This window comes from Bacillus rossius, chromosome 3 (assembly GCF_032445375.1).
Source record: "Bacillus rossius redtenbacheri isolate Brsri chromosome 3, Brsri_v3, whole genome shotgun sequence".
In the NCBI taxonomy this organism is placed as follows: domain Eukaryota; kingdom Metazoa; phylum Arthropoda; class Insecta; order Phasmatodea; family Bacillidae; genus Bacillus; species Bacillus rossius.
This window is the reverse complement of record NC_086332.1, coordinates 119,061,671-119,082,681: the sequence shown is the minus strand read 5'-3', so window position 1 is coordinate 119,082,681 and position 21,011 is coordinate 119,061,671. Positions and strand designations below refer to the sequence as shown.

General features: G+C 39.8%; 1 protein-coding gene across 1 annotated transcript in view; it reads left to right on the top strand.

Annotated features, from left to right (window-relative positions):
• The window catches only part of LOC134531198 (alpha-tocopherol transfer protein-like), a 94,771-nt gene that overhangs the window by 59,355 nt on the left and 14,405 nt on the right, over window positions 1-21,011 (top strand). Inside the window, exons 3-5 of the mRNA XM_063366842.1 lie at window positions 11,277-11,433; window positions 16,326-16,581; window positions 17,716-17,826. Coding sequence (XP_063222912.1) covers window positions 11,277-11,433; window positions 16,326-16,581; window positions 17,716-17,826 — 524 coding nt within the window. The remainder of the gene's footprint in view (window positions 1-11,276; window positions 11,434-16,325; window positions 16,582-17,715; window positions 17,827-21,011) is intronic.

The following is a 21,011-nucleotide window of genomic DNA, read 5'->3' as shown; positions in this document are numbered from 1 at the left end:
CAAAAATTACTGTTTTTCTTAGCAATTAAAGTGTGTATGTCTATATAGTTACGAGAATTTTAATACTAGTGTAATTTTGACACAATATTTTCAACCTAACCATACGTATTGTTTGGACTCTTATTCCAACCTTTAGATAATATGGAAACTAATGCATATTTTTATCAATCTATTACTCTTTTAGTTGTGGTAACATATTCATTGCAACTTGTAATATTTAAATATATTGTTAAGTAGGTTTATGACTTATGATAGCGTTATTTATCTGCATTTAAATGTTTTAATATTGGCATAAATAAGTGCACTATAGCTTCTTTCATAATAATATGATTCTAGAGAAAAAACCTGGGTTACAGATCGCGTGATAGAGCGCCATTACAAACAAACTAACCTTGCAAGGTTGCCAACTACTATTTATTCGTGTAATTTGTAGATAGTATCCCAACATGCCTTACTGATCATGTATCAGCCAACAACTCATCCTAGAGTCAAGGCAAACGAAGTCGCTGATAAAAGTTTTTTAAGATATATTTTGTATTTTCTCATCCTTTGGTTCTCCCACCATTGTTGCTCCATCGTTATTCTATAAACAGATACACACTTATTCTGTTTACACACGTTTTAGTGAGCGAAAACATATAATCAGCATTCGTGTTAATAACGTATGCAGGTTCTAGCCATTCTTTTCTTAATCTTGCATGAGTTTCTCCTGAGCCTTTTCACACAATACCTGGTCATTACATTATTCACAGACAAGTCGTTAAGAAAGTTGTGTTGCTACATCTGTGACCTGCAGAATAAACTCTTCTGCATTCACTGACATATCTTTTAAAAACAAATGACGAAATAAAATTTTACGATTTCATCAGAATAGGCCAAAAACAATTGAAAAAACAATTGATTGTAAGAATATTAATAAATTTTGAGCACAGTTATGTTTGTCCAACTTTTTAAAAATCATTATAGGTTTTGTAAAGAAATATTCCTTTTTATTGTCGTCACAGTTACTTGTTACGGCCAGGATCACCAAATGATACACTTTTCGAGGTACAACTTAGTCACTTATCTAGAAAGGTGTTTCACTAGATATAATATAATTAAGGATTTCAGGGAATAATTCATAATAAGCGCGTAACGAAGCACGCACAGAGAACGGCCTCTCACATCACACGACGTTTCTATTAATTTTTGAAATGTGTGTTTGAAAAGAAAAAAAACCTTTGTTTGTCGTTACATCCCCGCTGTGAGAATGCTGGGTGATAGCGCGCTGCCATGAGTAGCGGCGTATTCGCAGAACGGCCGTCGTAATGCATGTCATGGCCACACCCGCCAATCAGAGGGAAGAAAAACACCGCATCTTGTTTCTGTGGCCTTGTGAGAACCATGCAATGGAAAGTTACCAGGTCAACTAGCACTCATCAATAATACACATCTCGTCGCGGAATTAATAATCTTGCAGGAGCGAGTTGGCATGCCAGTTCGTCTTTGGTGGAAGTGCAATCTGCCTTTTTAGAGATGGGGGAAACCAACTTACGTTATTTGATTTATTATTGCAATGAAGCAGATTGGCCTAAAACATTTCTATGGACATATACAAAGCTGGTATTTACTGTATGTCACAGAGAGACCAAGATAATAGTCAAGAATTACGGATACACAAACACGCTGAAAACATGCCAAAACCAGCGAATGTCAAATTTTAAATGTAATAAACAGCACAGAGAATTTCGTGGAATAAATTAATCAGACAAATATCACGACACAGATGAACGCAAGGGGCTGAGAATGACGAGACAGTTGTAACAACAACAGAACATACAGACAAACATCAACCTTCGACAATACAGCAACAAAATAACTAACCCAGCGATTATACGAAACGACGAATCAGTGATGCACAGACGAAACAATCGATTAAAATAAACAGATATTCTGGACCACACGAGGACGACTGCACAGACGAACACAGAAGGCTTGAAGCCTCTCTGGCCTGAAAGCCCTACAGTTGTGCTCTGACAAGAGGAGATGCACAACAGCGGAGAGGGGTGGATGGCCCTCTCTGATAAGGACCAGGCTAAGCAGTAAATGGTGTTGATGGAAGAGGCAAATAATTAATAAAAGTTCTCAATAAAAATACATTTCCTTCACCTTAATTGAACATTTAATCATTGCGTTTGATATTAGATCTTCTGTTAAAGGGAACATAGCCAGAGCAAAATCTTACATTAAAAAAATACTGTAAGAGGACAAAGAGGCAAAGAGGATGAGCTCAGTCGTATCAATGAAACGCTTGTACAAATTATCACACAAAATCTTATTAACAATCTAGACTAATATTATAAAGCTGAATAGTTTGTTTGTTTTTTGTTTGAACGCGCTAATCTCAGGAACTACTGGTCCGATTTGAACAATTCTTTCAGTGTTGGATAGTACTTTTATCGAGGAAGGCTATAGGATATATTATATTATCAATAACATTAGGGATCCTTAATAAAAGTCCAATTTAGAATCAAATGCGTTGGAGGGGGTTAAATACAACATGCAGTACACATACGAAGTGTGTGTTGACAATGCCGCAGGCGCTAGAAGTTTATTTTGTATTGCCTATTAACATTGTTGCCACGCACTAGATGCCTTATCAATCTTAACTTTCCCATACAAATAAAAAACTACCGTGTGATATTAACAACGAAGCAATCTCTACCGCTCTACCTTTGGCCTTAGGTTAGGTTAACCCTTGGTTCAAAGTGAGCAGAGGAAGCCCGAGGAACATGAGTTCAGCAATGTGTCATCCTGTAATGGAAAGTTAAAGCACAAAAAGGGCCGACCGAATATGCTGCCTAAGAACAATAGGTTCTTAATAAAGTATATATATTAAAGATCAAACAAACTTTATGCTGAAGAAATTTTGAGGGTTAGAAGGTATGAATAAAAAATAATTAGACATATTTCAGAGGGCAGCCATATTACACTTTACTTTCTTTTTTTTATATATAAATATTATGAATTACAAAAAACAAATTACAATAATAAATATAAACTCTTTAAAAAAACAAGTGACCTTTTTGAGTATTATTAAATCTCGCACTTGATAGTAAATTTATCTCTGGGGCCCCAACTAGTTCATAACAGGAAAATAATTAATTATAGAATACAATACATTTAAACATTTTTTTATTCGAATTTGATTTTAACATTGAAACGCCCCTCATGCCCAATTTTTATATTATTTTTAATTAATCAAAAAGTCCTTGGAAACTGCTGGGCAAAATATTAAGAAAATTTAAAGTTAATTACCAGAGGGGGGCACGAGACGGTGAACAAGACAAAATTTACACTCCCTGCACACTAGTAACTTGGGAGTTCGTGGATCGTTACAATGAAGAAGGTATTTGATAAATAAATACACAACATCGGTAGCTTGGTCTATAGGTTTTCCTAGTTCAGTATTCAGGAATTTTGTGTTCGCATTATTTAACCTGACAATAAAAATCTTAGTAATTAACAAAGTTAAAGGGGGCGCCCCGGCAATTTTTAAAACAATACATATTACACCTTAACAAACAAATGATTAAATTAACAAAATTTCAAATATAGCTCCCAACGATTACATATATATATGAGTTTCCTCGATTTTACAGATTCTTGAAGATGACGTCCTTAAAGCACTGCTCGCTGGTATCTTTGTTTTATGAATTTAGTTCCATCTATGCAAGTGAAAAAAATATATATCTCATAACACCCGGGTCTTTCCAGGATGACATCGGACTGCGAGGAAAACTCTTCTAAAAGGGGGGATCAGCTGGAGGTCCCGAAGATCATGCGGGGAGCAATTTCTCTCCTCCGTAACTTCGTCCCTGTCTGAAACACAGCCCAAATTCAAAACGAATTAGACCTGCGTCCAGACAGTCATACACAGTTGGCGCGAAAGCCAACGGGAATTTGGGGAGAAAAAAAAACGTATTACTCACCAAACAGGGTGTGGAAACAGGGCTCGCGAGGTGTCTCGCGCCGACATCAGGATGACGCGCACCGAGAATTCGCGGATGCGCGTAGGAAACCAGAATTTTTAGAATTAAATATAAATAAAAAAATTTAACTACGCATGACTTTTCTAAAAACTACCTCTGCCTGGCTACTGTACAAATGGGATCACATCCCTTAAGCAACTGACTACATCTTTTGTGCAACCGAAAATCGCCGTTCCCGCGAAAAGCCTCTTGGCGCAGAGGACGCCGAGAACACATGGTCAGCAGCCGAGCTCAGAGAACTAAGTGCCACGATGGCGGACAAGGCTTCTAATTAAAACAGGCGCTAAAGCCCTAGGGAGGAGGGGGGAAGGTTCGGTTCTAAGCTGAAAATTTCTGAAGGAGTCCGAGGCGGGCGTGACAAGAACACGACATGCGCGCTCTCTACCGGACAGAAACGAAGGCAACGAACAATCGACTTCTACAGGCCGCGAGAAGAAAGCATAGTGCCTTATGGCACCGCGACGCTGCTATCTAGCGGCGTAAGTGGGAACTTCTTGAGGCGGTGAGCTGACTTGCCACCAGGTGTCATGAGGGTGAGCTCTGCACGCTGGCGACCAGGCCCGCGGTTACTTTTTCCTCTGCTAGATGTCGGGGATGTGTCTGTCGGACCAGGGAGAAGGTTTTTTGAATTAGACCATCGTCCCGTCCGGTCACTGCTCCTAGCTTGATTTCTCAGAACTAAAGTGATGTGGAGAGAGAGAAGGGGGGTACAGAAAACGTCACTCCGCTGGGAACACAGCTCCACTGGATCCCCATTCGTGACGAGACATGCTATTCTCAGCAGGTCTCTACAAGGTAGCAGCTAGCAGCCCAGGAGCTGCTCTATACAGTTTTGGTCATGCAGGGAATTAAAATTACAAACTCGGGACGTGACTGCAGGCGAGAGAAATTTCAACCGGGCTGACCATGTCCACATTAGACAGCAAAATATTAGATTGGCCCCCTGGGAAGGGGCTTCAGTCCACTGGCACAAAGTTTGAATCCGTGGCGTACACCGGCCTAACAAAAAGTAAATCACCCCCATTAACAACCAGATAAATTAAAAAAATAAGAAACCCCAAAAAATTTAAAAATTATAGAAAAAATTAAAAAAGGTGACGAAATGCCTAATTTTCGGCACATACTCCCCCGCTTGAATGCGGAGCATATAGGGAAAATAAAAAAACAACACTTACACTGCTCAGTAAAACTAGTAACAGGTTTGCCTGTATCCTACTACTTATATTCTAACACCTTTGGGGCGCGTCCGCCTCTCAGGCACAACATATCGATAACCCTTAAACAAACTTATTAACTAAGAGCTTATTAACTTAGTGGCCACTTAAAACTAATACAACATAAAGCTAGCATACTTATTTCTAGTACCATGGATTTTTAAGACCTCGAGGATTTCTGGCATGCCTAATATTAGAGAGTCCCCTATGTTAGGGTAAAGAAATTAAACACATCTACTTTAAGTCAGCCTGTGTTTTCTTTAGATGGGAGATGTGCACTCTGGTCACGTATTCTCCTGAACTGGGGTCAGCTAGGCTAACCGTAACTGGCGTTAAAAATCGCTGTATTTGAAAGGGACCTCTCCAGCGGTACGCCAGCTTGGCGGAAAACTTATACACTGCCTTGCTGAGTGGGTGTGCCTTACAAAGCACAAAATCGCATACCCTGTAAGGGTTAGGAGATCGGTTTTCGTTGTATTTCTTTTTTCTGCTCTCATGAGCCAGATTGAGATTTTTACGAGCTCTTCTCCAAATCTCCCTGATGTCTCTCTGATCATCGGGCAGTAGGTCATTCAAAGACCAAAGATTTGAAAGAGGGGTATTAGGTCGGTAAGTGAACATGAGTTCGAAAGGAGTACTTTTGTGTTCTTCATGATGTGCATAATTAAAGGCCATTTGCAGCCACACCAAATTCGAATCCCATTTATCCTGCTCCTGCGCATGGTAAGCTATTAGAGCAGACCGGAGATTGCGGTTGAATCTCTCAGCATGCGAGGGCTGTGGATAATAAGGCGAGGTTGTGACGTGCAGAATGCCATGTGAGAAGCACATGTTCTTAAAAATCTTATCCGTGAACTGGGTTGCATTGTCTGAAACTACTATAGACGGGACTCCCGACATCTTGAAGATCTGATTACGTAGCGCAGATACAGTGTTTTCTGCGGTGGCTTTTCGCATGGGGATGAGCCAGACAAATTTTGTGAAGGCGTCGATACACACCAGCAGCATAGTGTTTCCTGTCTTTGAGCGCGGAAAAGGCCCGACAAAGTCGATAAACATCTTTTGCATGGGGCGCTCGGCCACATCTGAAGTTAAATAACCGAAACGAGTGTTCTGCGCTGGCTTACTCAGTGCACAGATATTGCATAGTTTCACCTGCTTGGTGATGGCCTTGTGCATGCCGTCCCACACGAAATGACGTCGGATAGCCTGAATGGTCTTATATATGCCAAGGTGTGCGCCCACCGGCGAGGTGTGATAATAATGGAAAATCATATTACGCAGATTTTGTGGGAGCACAATTTTGTATGTTTTTGATTGGGGGGTGCGTTTTTGTAACAGCCCCTTAGACATCCTAAAGTATTTTGGCGCAGTTCCTGAACTAAAAAAGGTTAATATTACTGGAAATGTGGGGATCAGCTTCCTGCTGGCTCTGTAAATCCTGAAATGACAACGGAAACTCTGTCAATAGGGCTTGACATAAGAGTGGTGTTCCTTCGGGCGGAGTCTGAGTTGCGTTTTCGAACATGCGAGACAGTGTGTCCGCTACTATATTGTGTGTGCCACGAATGTGTTGGATTTTGAACTTCAAAGAGGAAATGTTTGCAATCCATCGCCCGAGTTTCCCTAATTGTTTCGGGTGTGCCAAATGCCAGGCTAATGCCTGATTATCTGTCTCTAACAGGAATTCCCTGTGTTCTATAAATTGGTGGAATTTGTCAATACCAAAACCACGGCGAGGCATTCTAATTCGTAGATCGAGGAGGCTTTCCTCTCGGCGTGGGTAAGTGTCCGCGATGCAAACGCAATAGGCTGTCTGCAGCCTTCGACATCCTGTGACAGTACTGCGCCAATAGCCACACTGGACGCATCAGTCTGTAAAATGAAATGTTTGGTGAAGTCTGCCATGCGGAGTACAGGCGGGGAAGAAATCGCCTGTTTCAGGAAATTAAAAGCTTTTTCTTGTTCCGGACCCCATGTGAAAGGTGTGTTTTTCTTGCTCAAAGTATTTAGTGGTGCTGCGTGCTAAACGAAATTGGGAAAATATTTTGAGTAAAAATTTGCCATACCAATAAAACGTGAAGTACCCTTAGGGTTTGTGGGAGGCGGAAAATCACGAATAGCTTGTGTACGTGAAGGATCAATGGTGACTCCCTTGCTAGAAACCAGGTGTCCTAGAAAAGACAGTTCTTGGACTGCAAACTTAACCTTTTTTGTGTTGACAGTTAACCCCGCTTTACGAAATCTACTTAGGACTTCCTCTAAATGTTTGATGTGTTCTTCGAATGTTTCTGAATATACGACGACATCGTCTAGATAGTTGTACACTGTTTTGAATTTTAGATCTCCTAGTATCTGATCCAGGAGTCGAGTTAGTACTTGGGCTTCCGTGGCAAGTCCGAAAGGTACTACTGTGTATTGGTACAAGTTCCAAGGGACACAGAAGGCTGTGATGGGTTTTGAATCCGCAGTAAGGGGAATTTGGTGGTAAGCAGAATTTAGATCAAACACACTAAAATATTTGGCCTTACTGAACCAATGAAAAGCAGTGTTTAGGTCTGGCAAAGGTATGTTTTGTATGACTATTTTCTCATTAACTTTTCTGTAATCAATTACACATCGTTGTTGATCCTTGCCCTTAGGCACCAGAAAAGCTGGGGAACTGTAGGCGGAGGTCGTGTGTTCGATTACCCCTTTTTCCAAAATCTCCTGAACATGATTGCGCATCGTCTGCATCTTAGGGCCTAAAAATTGATAAGGGTGAGATCTCACTGGTATTTTATTCGCTAACTCAATTTGGTACTCGACTAAATTTGTGCGACCTAGTTTACTAGTCAAGACATCTGGAAAACTACTGCATAATTTATCAATGGCGGCCCGCTGCTGCGTATTAAGGTGCTCGTGTGAAGTGGTGTTACCCTGATCCAAGATGGCTGCCGTTGGCTCGGCCGGAACTGAAATTATTTGTTCAGGGGTCCCACAAGGAATAGGATTACCCATGTTGAATTTGAAAACAAAATTCTTCGCCTGAATATTAATGATTAGACCTGTCTTGGCAATGAAATCAGACCCGTAGATTAGGTCTACGGCAAGTTGATCAGACACCAAAAATGGGAAATTCCATGAATATAAATCAATCTTCACCTTGATCACAACTGCTAAGGTAATATTTAATGGCTGCTCTGAAGCTGTGAAACATTGTAACTTAGTGGTCTCAGTCCTTAGAATTAAATTGCTCTGTTTAAACTTGTCAAACAACTGCCCAGAAATTAGGCTGCGCGCTGATCCCGTATCAATTAGTCCCGGTACAGTGTGTTCGCCAATCGTTGTTACTGCATACGGAATTACTGTAGGAATATTGCCAAAAATTTGGTAACACTTTCTCTTGTCCTTATTTGTAGGATCAACACATGTTTTACATGAGTACGTGTGCGTTGAATTACCATTTCCCTTATTTTTGTTATTTCTCCTGCTATTGTGCTTTCTTTGTTTACGTTTGTGACCTCGCTTGTTACTTTTATTCCTGGACTCCTTGTTGTTAGGATTATTGTTTTTGTGTAATGGTGTTTCTTGTGTACTGCCATTACTTGGCGCAAGTTGAACTTCCCAATTATAAGAAAAATTTTTAACACTAGAATTTTTCTGTGACCCTAAATAAGGTTTTTCGGGCCACCGCGTTATGCGTTTTTTGGATTGTCGCCATTTTGTTTGTTGTTTTTGTGGTAACACTGGGACAGGGAATGTCCGTCTCTTTTACAGAAATTACAATGTGCATTTTGTTGATATCTCCTTTGTGGCCTTGAAGAGAAAAATGTATTGCCCTGATGTTTCTGTGCTGCATTCTTATGTTGCGAATTACTGCGCTCCGTTCCCGCGCTGCTACCTTGTTGACTAGCGAATGTGGCTTGTTTATTTCGCTGAAAATCAGCGTATTCTATGTTTGTGGCGTGTACGCAAAGTTTGTCAAGCTCAGCATAATTTTGGGGGCGTGCCTGGAACACTGAGCGCGAGCGCTCCGCTGGATTCAAACCGTCTAGAATCGTACTCACGACCTCTCTCTCTAAAACCTTTAGCCTGAGTACCTGGTTGGCTTCCCATATGTTAGCAACGTAATTCGGCAAGGCTTCATTACGCTGCTGCAAGCGGTTAAACCACTCCAACCAGATGTTTGTGAGTAGCCTACTCGGTATACAAAAATTTAACATGTCTTCATGAAACTCGTCGAAAGTGAGGTCATTCTCAATGGCTGCCATGATCCGCTCACTTAAGGGAGCTTGGGTGTATGGGTAAACAATTTCAAAAATTTGTTTGTCGGGAATCCCTCCCTTTTGCCGTAGCTTTAACAAGACTCGAAGGAAATCAATCAGTTTGTGTGCGTCCAGACCCGACGCCTCTGGCAAATCCTTGAGTAGCCTTTCTACAGGATGGGTGATTTTTCCGTAGAAACTGTAGCCAGTTTCTGGGGCTGTCGTGCTCCTCAATACTGAGTCTTGGGGCTGAGCCGCGGCTCCTGCCGGCTGAGGTGAAGGCTGGTGTGACACCGGGTGCGACTGAGTCTGTTCCCGAGTCGCACCCAAGGGACTGATTTGTGGTGGAGTGAGCTGGGGCGTTGTGAGTGGCGGCTGCAGAATACCAGCACTCGGAAGTGGGGTGGTTTGCCATGAAGGAAACAGTGGCTGAAATTGAGCATAAGGGTTAAAATAGCCCTGAGCAGTCGGATACGGGAAAAACATGTTTGGTGGGTATGGTTGCGTCATGTGGTGTGCCAAGGTTGGTAATCCCTGTGAAAATGTCACGCTAGTGACGGGGTGGGTTGTCACGTGACCCGTTGTAATGTTTGTCGCCGCTGTCGTCAACTGCACAAGCGGCTCAGAATGATTCGTAGATACGGGTATCGGTTGGTTTGGAAGCGACGTTAGTGGCTGTGAGTCAGGGGCTGCGTCTGGCGATCGGCTTGTTTCCCTCTTCTGTCTGTTTACCGTCGCCCGTACTCCTGATGGTCGCGTGTCGGGTTGCTCTACCCCCAGGGGTAAGCTAGGAGCGTCCCCTTCCGGGAAGGCGGGACAATCGATGCCTAAAGCCTGTGCCTCAGCCACATAATGCTGACTGCGTCGTGTGTCTTCCAAAACGGCTGCTCTCGTCGCCAATTTTATGTGTAAACCTGCCGTCTGTTGCAAACATCGTTCTATCTCTTTTATATAAATTCCATGGAGAAGGTCTGCCGAAAGCTGTTTCAGGTTTTGCAAACGTCGGGTAACATGTTTTAGCCTGACTATATGTCGCTCGGCCTATTTTCCGGCACAATACCAACTTAGTGTGTGTGTTTTATGTATTTAATAACATTAAATATATTAGTATTCAAGACTTCTTTCAAAGAAATCTTTAAACAATGACTTATAAATAAAGTAATAAAAAATATTAAATAAAAAACAAAATATTAAATTTTCCCCCCAAGAAATATTATAATTTAAATATATACTTGTAAAGGTTGGAGTTATAATCGTTAACTATTAATTGAAATTTGATTTAAATGTCACTGTTAATATTATTTTAAAATTTAATAATAATGAAGAATAAAAAATTAATACACTATTTTTGTACTGGAGCCCACCTTACAGAATCCTGGCTACAGCCCTGCACTTTAACAAAGGCCAGTAGTACAATTTGGTTTTCTAAAAAGATTGTAAACGTACACAAACTGTACTATTTTTTAAAATGTTTTGATTTGCTTCACCTGTAACTAGCTTACTCTATAAACAAATTTTGGAAGTCATTTTAAAGTACTTCTAATTGCAGTATAAATTTGAAACTTTGCAAGTATCTGTAATCCGGATTGCAATGTGAACAATCATTTGGTTCCATAGAACTGATCTGATAAAAGTATGCTTTTTTTAGTATTTTAAACTATAGGTAATATTAATTAGGAGCAACTCAACCAATATGTTGTATATCTAAACATTTGTACATGTTTTAGTAGTATTCAAGTGAGACAGACCAGAAGCTGCCATGCTGTTGCCTGCTGCTGTTCCAGACGACCACTTGCACCTGTTCCTGCACAGCTGCTACGACAACCTGGAGAGGACCAAGACCACCCTGGAGAACTACTTCAGCTTCAAGTCCCTCACGCCGGAGCTGTTCAGCAACCGGGACCCGCTCTCGGAGGAGCTGCAGCACAACCTGGACATATGGTAGTGGTAGTGTGTTGCTCGGTCAGGGTAGTCCGAGGTCGCATCATGCATGCATGTCGAGTATATAGACACATTAATAGAATCGGAATGACTTAACAGAATTAAATGGGGTTGGTTATGTCGGCTTGTGACCCTCCTCTCTTGATGTAGTTAATTATAACTAGAGACCCGGAAAATTCGCGGGTTAATTTCGTGTTATGCTAACATTCAAATAATTATACCTTAGTGCTGCTTCTGTCATTAGTTCACCGTTAATCTGGAGGACTGAGAGCCAATAAGAGACCCTTATTCATAGAAGTGTCGAATCACAGGCCACCCAGTCGAGACGACTCACAAGTTAGCAGCCAATGAACAGTTTGCATTTGCCCGAGTGTGTAGAGGATATTGGAGTCTATCCTGGAAGTCATTGAACCCGCGAATTTTCCGGGTCTCTAATTATAACTTATTGTTGATAACAAACAAGGCCTGGAAGCAAGTCCTTACCTATGTAGAGCAAATACAGCAGTGTGCAGAAATCCTAGATAAAGAGTGGAGTGAGTGACAAATAAATTTAGCTAAACTCAAACAAGCATGCATTAGCTGCAGAGTTACCGTGGATATAAGACAAACCGGATTGGTCTATTGTGCTGTTTTAAGAGGAAATACAGTAAAGGAGTAACGTTCTTTAGAGGTAACCTACTGAGAAAGGTAATTATGTAAGTGATAACAAACTAATGTTTATATTTGATTCCTATTTTATTATAATGATGATTATTATTATTATATTATTCTTGCGGTAGTTTTACAGCCAGAAAATTAAATGAGTTTAAATTATCTTGAACAGAAAGATCGCCTTGAGTTGGCGATAAAATTAAAATAATATTACACACAGGAGTTACAAAGTGAAATTTGCAAATAGCTGGTAGCATTATATATAATTAAGCCGTTGGCTGGCCACAGTGAAATTTATTCAGTATTTTTATAATATTAACTTAACCAAATACATGGGTGCTAGAATGCCCTATTACTTAATTTCTCTAGTTTTTCTTATAAAATTGTCTCCTTGCCAGCTGTGAAATATGTGATGGAAACACTGCATAGTGAAGGGCGACCAAGCCGGCAGGCGACACCAATATGAGGGGATGTGCGTTGTGCTGTGAGAGCCCCTGCATCGGTAGAAGCGTTACCACCGGTTACATTGTGCTAAGGTAGTAGGGACCCATGACTGCCGACAGATGGCGCGTGGGTGCTAAGACAAATGACCGTCCGGTGGCCGAGGGCTCTGGCTGCAATCGCCACCTGGTGGGTCTTAGTACTGCAGACGACCAACAGGTCGCGCATGAGAGGCGCTAGCAGCGCGGTAAGGACATGGTTTTGTTCCACCGGCGGGGGAACTGGATTAAGAGACAGTGCACGGGTCAATACTCCGGACACCTGGTTCTAGGAACACCAGCGATAAACATAATGGTCAAGGGAGTGCATGAGGAAGAGCTGGCGTAGAGGAACTTGACGAACTTAGCATCTTCGACGTGCTCTGGCAGTGGCATGAAGGATCTCCAGGTCTGACCAGAGTTGCCTACTCCTGACGACATAGGAAGCACATGCTCCAGTAGCGGCTGACAGGAGCAGTAACTCCGAGAAGGAGTCGCCCCCGGAGTCACGGCATGATTAGGAGCGAAGAGAAAAGGATGCGCCTTGTTGAATTTATTAATGTGGGACTGCTGGATCATCAGCGCGCGATGCTGGGAATACTGACGATAAATGAAAAAAAAAAAAAATAGTTCGATAATCCAAAAAATAAAATAAAAATTTATAAAAATTAGGTAAATCTGAAAAATGGTGCCAAAATAAGCTGATTCCTGGTACATGCTAAAAACTATTATTACTTAGACCTGAAGGTACGGAAATAGTCGAATTCTTACAGTAATTCAGGTGAAGGTGCTGACTTCTACGATGAAATTTGTTTCGTTCTGAAATATTTACGACTTAAAATAATATTTTATAATTTATTTTACAAATATAACTAACGGATAAGTTGCAACAATATGCAGAAAAAACATTTTAAATCTAAAACGTCTGCATGAATTTGGTCAATTGTTCCGTCCATATTCAATATTATACATTTTATTTGTAGACATAAATTTACCACATATAAACAATAAGTCCTTACAAATAGATAGCTTAAAAACTTGATAATGTATGTATTTTAATATCACAAACTTTAAAAAAAATTAAAATATACGAGAGACTAAATTTGAATTAGTTAATTTTTATTAGCTTCTACTATCACGAATACCTTTGGTAATTACCATGATTTCCAGGCAAAAAATATACAATGCCAAAATTATATTAGCGCAAAAAAAATGAAACCAGAATCAGTAATTTTTTGAAAAAGTATGAAACAACCGAGCCGTTACGAATATCAGTCGTGGTGTTTGAAGGATTTATAACCGGGCAACAAAGGCGGCTAGAAAACAAAGACTATTGGTTCGGGTGTTTTTATGATAGGGGAGACCGGGGCAGATTGGCATCAGGGGCACGTTGGCACAGTCGCTATAGTTCTCCAAACAGACGCAGGATAGCGCCCCCAGTAGCACGCGGGATGCGTCAGTCGAGTGTCTTTTCCCTCCGTTGACGGTACTGAAAATTGTGACTTTTTCAGCGGAAGAGAGAACTTTTTGTGTTTATTGAACATGTAAGTAAAATTACATTTTAACTTAAAATCCTAAATAGCATTGGGTATATAACGTAATGTTTTGTATATATATATATATATATATATATATATATATTCATCTTAAAGACAACTGTTTAAGGTTTGCTTTTAGCTATCAAAAAGAGTTAATTTTGCTCTGTTGATTTATTGAGGGTAATGTAAAGAAATAACCAAGGAATGGGGCACATTGGCACAAAGAAAAAGGGGTAGGTTGGCATACTGCGCCAACGTGCCCTATAACTCGAAAATTTATTAACAGCCCAGTTTTATATCCCGATAATGTTTATGCAATATTAATAATAATAAAAATAATAAACGTTTCAATTATTTGTAATATATTTGCTACATTTTACAACTAGTCTATTCAATATTGCTTGCAAAAACTGAGGATGAATACTAGAAATAACTGTTTGTTCCTAAGATTTCACAATGGTGCGCACATAAAAGAAGACTACCAGGGGCCAAGTGTCAGCTGAAACAATTGAAGCAGCTTTACTTGATGTAAAAACAACGAACCGTCCAATAAGGGGAGCAGCTCAAAATTTCGGTATACCATATAGGACACTGGCTAGATATTGCGCTAGTTATAAAAAACATTCACTATCTGGGCCAGCATCACCACATCCTCTTACATCCCCACAACCTACAGCAGCACCAAAACAGGCTATGGGAGCACCACCACAGCCTATGGCAGCACCACCACAGGCTATGACAGCACCACCACAGCCTATTGCACCACCACCACAGACTATGGCAGCACCACCACAGCCTATGGCAGAGCGACCATTACAGCATCTGGCGAATGTTCCTGCATCTTTGCCCTGGGTACAATTTAGATATGCTAAACCATGGAAAGTAAGCCTACAAAAGTTTGTTTTAATTTATTAAATATATCTTGACATCCCTTTGTATGCCTTTTGAGAACATACCATCGACATCTACTCATATTGATTTGTCCCCATTACCTACTGTCCAGACTTCGTATCCTTCCCCAGAGTTGGTAAGGCCATTCACCAAAGCAAGACCAATAAAAGAAACTGGCAAAGGCCGAAAAAAAAGTAAATCAGTGATTTTTACAGACACTCCAATAAAGAGGGCTTTGGCAGAGGAACAGGAATCTTTAAATAAAAAGAAAGAAGGCCGTTTAAGAAACGGTAAACCGCCAAAGAATCTTTTTCCTTTGGATCGCACTTCCAAAAAAATTTGCATTCCAAAAAGCTCTTCCCTTTGGAAAGTGATGGTGAAGATGAGGACTGCCTTTGTATTTGCTGCTTAGATGCATTTAGCAATTAAGAATGCAGTCAAGAATGGGTGCAGTGTACCAAGTGTCATAAATGGGCACAAGAAGACTGCATTTCCGGTGACACTCTATTTTATGTGTCTTTTAGATGCAAGAAAATCTTATAAAAGTGATCTTGTTTACGGACGTATATTGTTCAAAAAAACAAGTTAGTTATCTTTTATTTTTGTGTTTATTTATATTGATATATTGTTATGGGTTATTTTATATTTCCCGATTAATTATTACAATCTTTTGATATTTGTGTGTTGTGCCAACTTGCCTCAATAGCGGGGTACATTGGCACGCTTGTGTTTACTTCAATAAAAATTGTTTTGAAAACTTCATATTAAAATTTACTTAAATCTAGTAATTTAAATATGTGCTTTAAGGTCTAATCTTTTTGTTAACGCCACGAAATTTTAATGTATGTTAATATCATATCTTTAAAAAATAAATTTACTAAAAGTGTGCCAACCTGCCCCGGTCTCCCCTACATTAACTATTTTTCTACATTCTTCGGTCTAAATTCAAACCTATTTGTTTTACTATTATGCGCTATTATAAAAAGAGTGAGTGCGGGGTTAGTCACTGGAGTAGCATATGATAGGACCATGGTTTGGCCATACTGACTTAGGTTTTCCCGGGTTTCCGTAACTCACGCTTGTAAAATGTTGTGATAGTGGCCTACAAAAAACCATTTCCGAGTACTTATCTAATATTCATATTCTGTAAAGGACTGTGTTATGATCTCATATGATCTTGCTGACAACAAATGTGTTACATTAATTTTTTTTAAACATAATTGGAGAACACTTCAAAAGGTTGGAACCCCTAGAAAAAAAATACTAGCAATTCCATAAGCAAAGACAAGAGTGTGTGACGCAGCGCTAGCCACTGAGTGCACCATGCCCGCAGGGAGATGGCCATGCTGCCGCGCAGAACGCCCGAGGGTTACATCGTCTCGGTGACGAGGTTCGTGGACCTGAACCCCAGCAAGTTCGTGTTCCTGCACAACATGAAGAACTTCTTCATGTTCGCCGACACCTGGCTGTCGGAGGACGGCCTGGCGCCGGGCATCGTCACAGTGTTCGACGCGCAGGGCGTCTCGTTCGGCCACCTGGCGCGCATCTCGCCGCTCGGCCTCATCAAGAAGCTGCTCTTCTACGTGCAGGTTGTACTTGTTTCAACAAGTGGCGATACATCTTCTTTTTTCTTTGATGGCGGTGAAATACTATCAGTTGATTACTCACTGTATCATTTAAAACTGATTTTCATTTCCCACATAAAAAACTTGGAAAAATAATTAATTTAAAATAATGTACACTAATAGAGCGTTTTTAAAATAACAAGATTTTTAAATATAGTCATTAAAAATAAACCAGTTCTCTATATGAATATCAAGCTGTCTAATGTGAATTTTTCTGCTGTTTCTAAAGTGATGTGTTGGAAAATCACCCAACCTAGATGCTGAATGTTTACTCAGTGAATATTTTACATAATTTGTGTATTGCTAAAATAACATAAACCTTTTACATGATTAATTGAACTTATTAGAAAGAAAAAAGTGTGAGTGTTTTTATTTTGTTTCCTTCGAAGTCAGACATATTAGAAAATTTTTTTTGTATGCATTAGTGCGGTTACGTGCTAAGCTGCAAAAAGAGATGCATGTGTAAATAAAAAAAAAACTATTACATAAAATACAACGCTATTACAGGGCGAATTAAAGAAAATGATACGCTTTCATAGTTCATGTTTTTTTGTGTTTCCTTTCATGGTTTGTAGTATTAAAATAAATGGAAATAACGGCATTTAAAATAAGTAAGGAATAATCTCTGTTCATACTATTATATCGAAGTATTTAATTACTTTTAATTTAGATGAAATTAATAGAAATATTATAACCATGCTTTTTATAAATTTGAAACAAAAACTCATGAAGTTGACACAAAATTTTTTATGCATCTATTTATGTAACCAATTCTGATTAAAAAATTTAATACTTTTAATGGTTAAATTAATACGAGTATTGCTAGTGTGCTACATACGTAAAAAGGTCGTTGACGTGTAGAACTTTTGATATTGGAACCATTAAAAGAGTGCATTAAAATCAGTGAGTCTTAGATAAGTAACTTGCAAATATATTTCATTTTATTTCTGTTATTTTAATAATTTAATTTGTTTTAGATGATAAATATAAGATACGGTTAAAGCAGCAATAATTTAAATGATAATTTCGATTACTTTTTTACTTTATGAAAGTGAAATGCATTTGAAGTGTCACGGCTGTTTTTTTTTTCTTTTTTAGGATTGCATGCCCATAAGACTGAAAGCCGTTTATATAATAAACACAGTTCCTGTCGTGGATAAGATAATGGCTTTGGTGAAACCATTTCTGAAGAGCGAGCTGGCATCGCTGGTAACTATGTTGAAAATAGCTTGTCATTATTAACATCAAGTAAGAGTGTACGAAATATATATATATATATATATATATATATATATATATATATATATATATATGTATGTATATATATATATATATATTAGTGGAACGTAGAAAACAAAATTATAAAATGTTGAAGTAATATATCAATTAGTATCAACATAAATAAATTGCTATATTATATGACGTTAGATAATTTTCACGTTGATACTTAGTTTCTATATAAAATAGTTTACATGCAAGAAACATTATTATTGGCAACTAATTATTTCCTTTTTTACATTTTTTGTACTAACCTAGCAGCCAAATTTCAAATATTATTTTTGTGTGCAAAAAGTTATAAAGCTACTTATAATTGGTATTTTTAAGTTACTAACAATTTATTTTATCTTAGAGATATAAATTTTTTTAGGTCTGGAAAATAAATAGCTTCCAAAAATGTTTTAGTACCATTTGTATTTGTAAGTAATATTTTAATTATATATAACGTATTTAAGTAAACCGCAAAAAAAATGCCATGTCGAATTGTTTAAATTATAAAAATGCTTTGGCGTTTCTTATAAATATTAATCAGATTTTGCTTAAACTAAAAATATATTAATGCATGTAAAAAAACTATAAATTACTTACTATTAAGACAGTTACCTTTCCCCTAAAATCAGAGGGACGCAAGACAACGTAAACTAAGGGGCGAAAGTGAATGCGTAAGTTAACACCAAAATCGTTGTTCCAATGAAACATAATAAAAAATAACTCTTTGAAAATGAAATTTCAGGCTTTCTTATATGCTTTCCTCCCTTACGTCACCAGGTCTGTAAACATGAATGCCATTTTAGCGAAAAAATATTTGAGAGAGATCATAAACTGCAAGGGCCTGAATAATAAGGTAAGAAATAGCCTTAATGGTGACGATGCCTTACCACCGCACTGACATCCACCCTGCTACTGATTCTATTCAACAGGTATACGACTACACTAAAAAGAACTATCAAACTGTAAAAATGTGTGGACGATTATTTCACAAAACAAAACTCCAAACTTTATTATGTACATGGCATTGACTGCTAAAACCTTAATCATCGAATGAGTCTTTAACACAGGGATAGTTAAAGCCCTCACGTAAAGCAATATTTACTTAAAGTTATATACTCCAAAAATATTATTTTATAGCATAGGAGAAAACAGCTATGCCAGCATACATACTTGAGAAAACATAGGGATATCAACAAGTTAACATTACATTCCACTTCAACCTGAGAGCTTGGCAAACTATAACTGTTTAACATGTTTATAAGAAAGATTATATAGCATGGTTTATTTAAATATCTATAGAAAAGTTTTTACAAAAAGTGCAAACTATCTTGTGTTTGAAGGCGGGCCCAAAATCCTCCGAGGCATGACTTTACGAGGTTGTCAACAGATTAGCCCGCCGGGTAATGAGGTTACAACCCCACTCGTACTTGTCTGGTAATATTGCGGCAAAGTCCCAGCGAGTTGCTCCTCGCAGCTGTCGACGTCCTCTTCCCGGGCGTCACTCCCAGCTCGACGGAGGGGATGGCTTCTGCAGCAAGTCAACCGCCACAGCAACTCGTCTCCCGGCTGCGACCTCGCTAGCGGCGGCCTCGGCTAATCGCGGTGCTTCCAGAGAGTAGCGGAACCAGCTCGCCACTCGCCAATACCGCTACTTGGTGACCAGTGACACAAGTTGCCACACTCGTTCCCTTCGGTTCCGTTCGGTGCAAGACTCGCTATTGTGCCGGAAATTAGGAATTTCAACACGTTTTCTTAAATTTTTATTATAATTTTAAATTATTTTTGGAAAATTTATTTTTCTTTATAAATTAGTTACAAAAGGGTGATTTACACTTTGTTAGGCTGGGGTACGCCACATAGTTAAACTTTGCGGCAGTGGACCGAAGCACCTTTCTCAGGGTCCTATCTCATATTTTGCTAGTCTAATGTGGATGTTAGCAGACTGGGTTGAAATTTCTCTCGCCTGCAGTCACGTCCCGGGTTTGTAATATTAATTCCCTGCATGACTAAAATCGCATAGAGCAGCTTCTGGCCTGCAAGCTCTATTTCTTAGAGGCCTGCTGAGACTAGCTAGTCTCGGCACGAACGAGTATCCCGTGGACCTCCGTTCCCAGCCATCTCTGCGCTTTTCTGTCCACCCTCCCCTCTCTCTCCACCCCCCTGGTTCGTAGAATTTAACTCAAGATCATTGCCCTGTGGTGAACCCCGCCAAGACGGTGGCCTACTCCAAGGACATTCTTCCTTGTCCTACAGGACTACCTACGACATCTAGCGGCAGAAACTGTAACGTCTTCTCTTGGCGCCAGCGAGTGGAGCTGACGCCCGCGACACCTGTGAGTGATCTTGTTAACCCCCTCCCCCTTTATGACCCCTTTAGGCCACCAGAGTGGCCCTATTGCTTCCTCCTCGCGGCATGTAATAGTCGATTGTGTGTTGCTTTCTGTACCTGCCGGTAGAGACCGCAGCAGTCGCTCTTCGGCGCGAACAACTGAAGTAGTGCTTACGACCGCTTGGTCACCTCCGGATGCCTTCGGCCAAAGCCGAACGTTCCCATTCCTTTTCCCTTAGGGCCTAACGCCCGTTTTAATTAGGAGCTTTGTCCGCCATCGCCGGACTTGGTACTCTGACCTCGGCTACTTACCGCGTCTTCTCGGCGTCCTCTGTGTTAAGAGGCTGGTCTTCGGCAACGACGTACTCGTTCGAATCAATAATATAGTCATCTGTCTTAAGGGATGTGATCCCAGTTAAAAATTCAGTAGCCAGTCAGAAGGAACATTTAGAACAAGTCATGTCTTAGTTAAAATCTTATTATTATTATTTTTTATTTCACTTATCGATGATTTCGGTCACGTCATCCGTGGTATTCTCGGTCCGCGCCATTTGGATGTTGGCGCGAGACATCTTCTGAGCCCTGGAGCTACACCCTGTTTGGTGAGTGACTTCGATCTTTTTCCTCCCCGAATTCCCGTTTGTTGGCCTTCGCGCCGACTGTGTTTGACTGCCTGGAAGCAGGTCTAATTCGTTTGGAATTTGGCTTGTGTTTCAGACAGGGTCCAACAGTTGGGTGCTGAAATTACACCCATCATGTTGTGCAGAAACTCCAGCTGCTTTTACCCCTAAGAAGA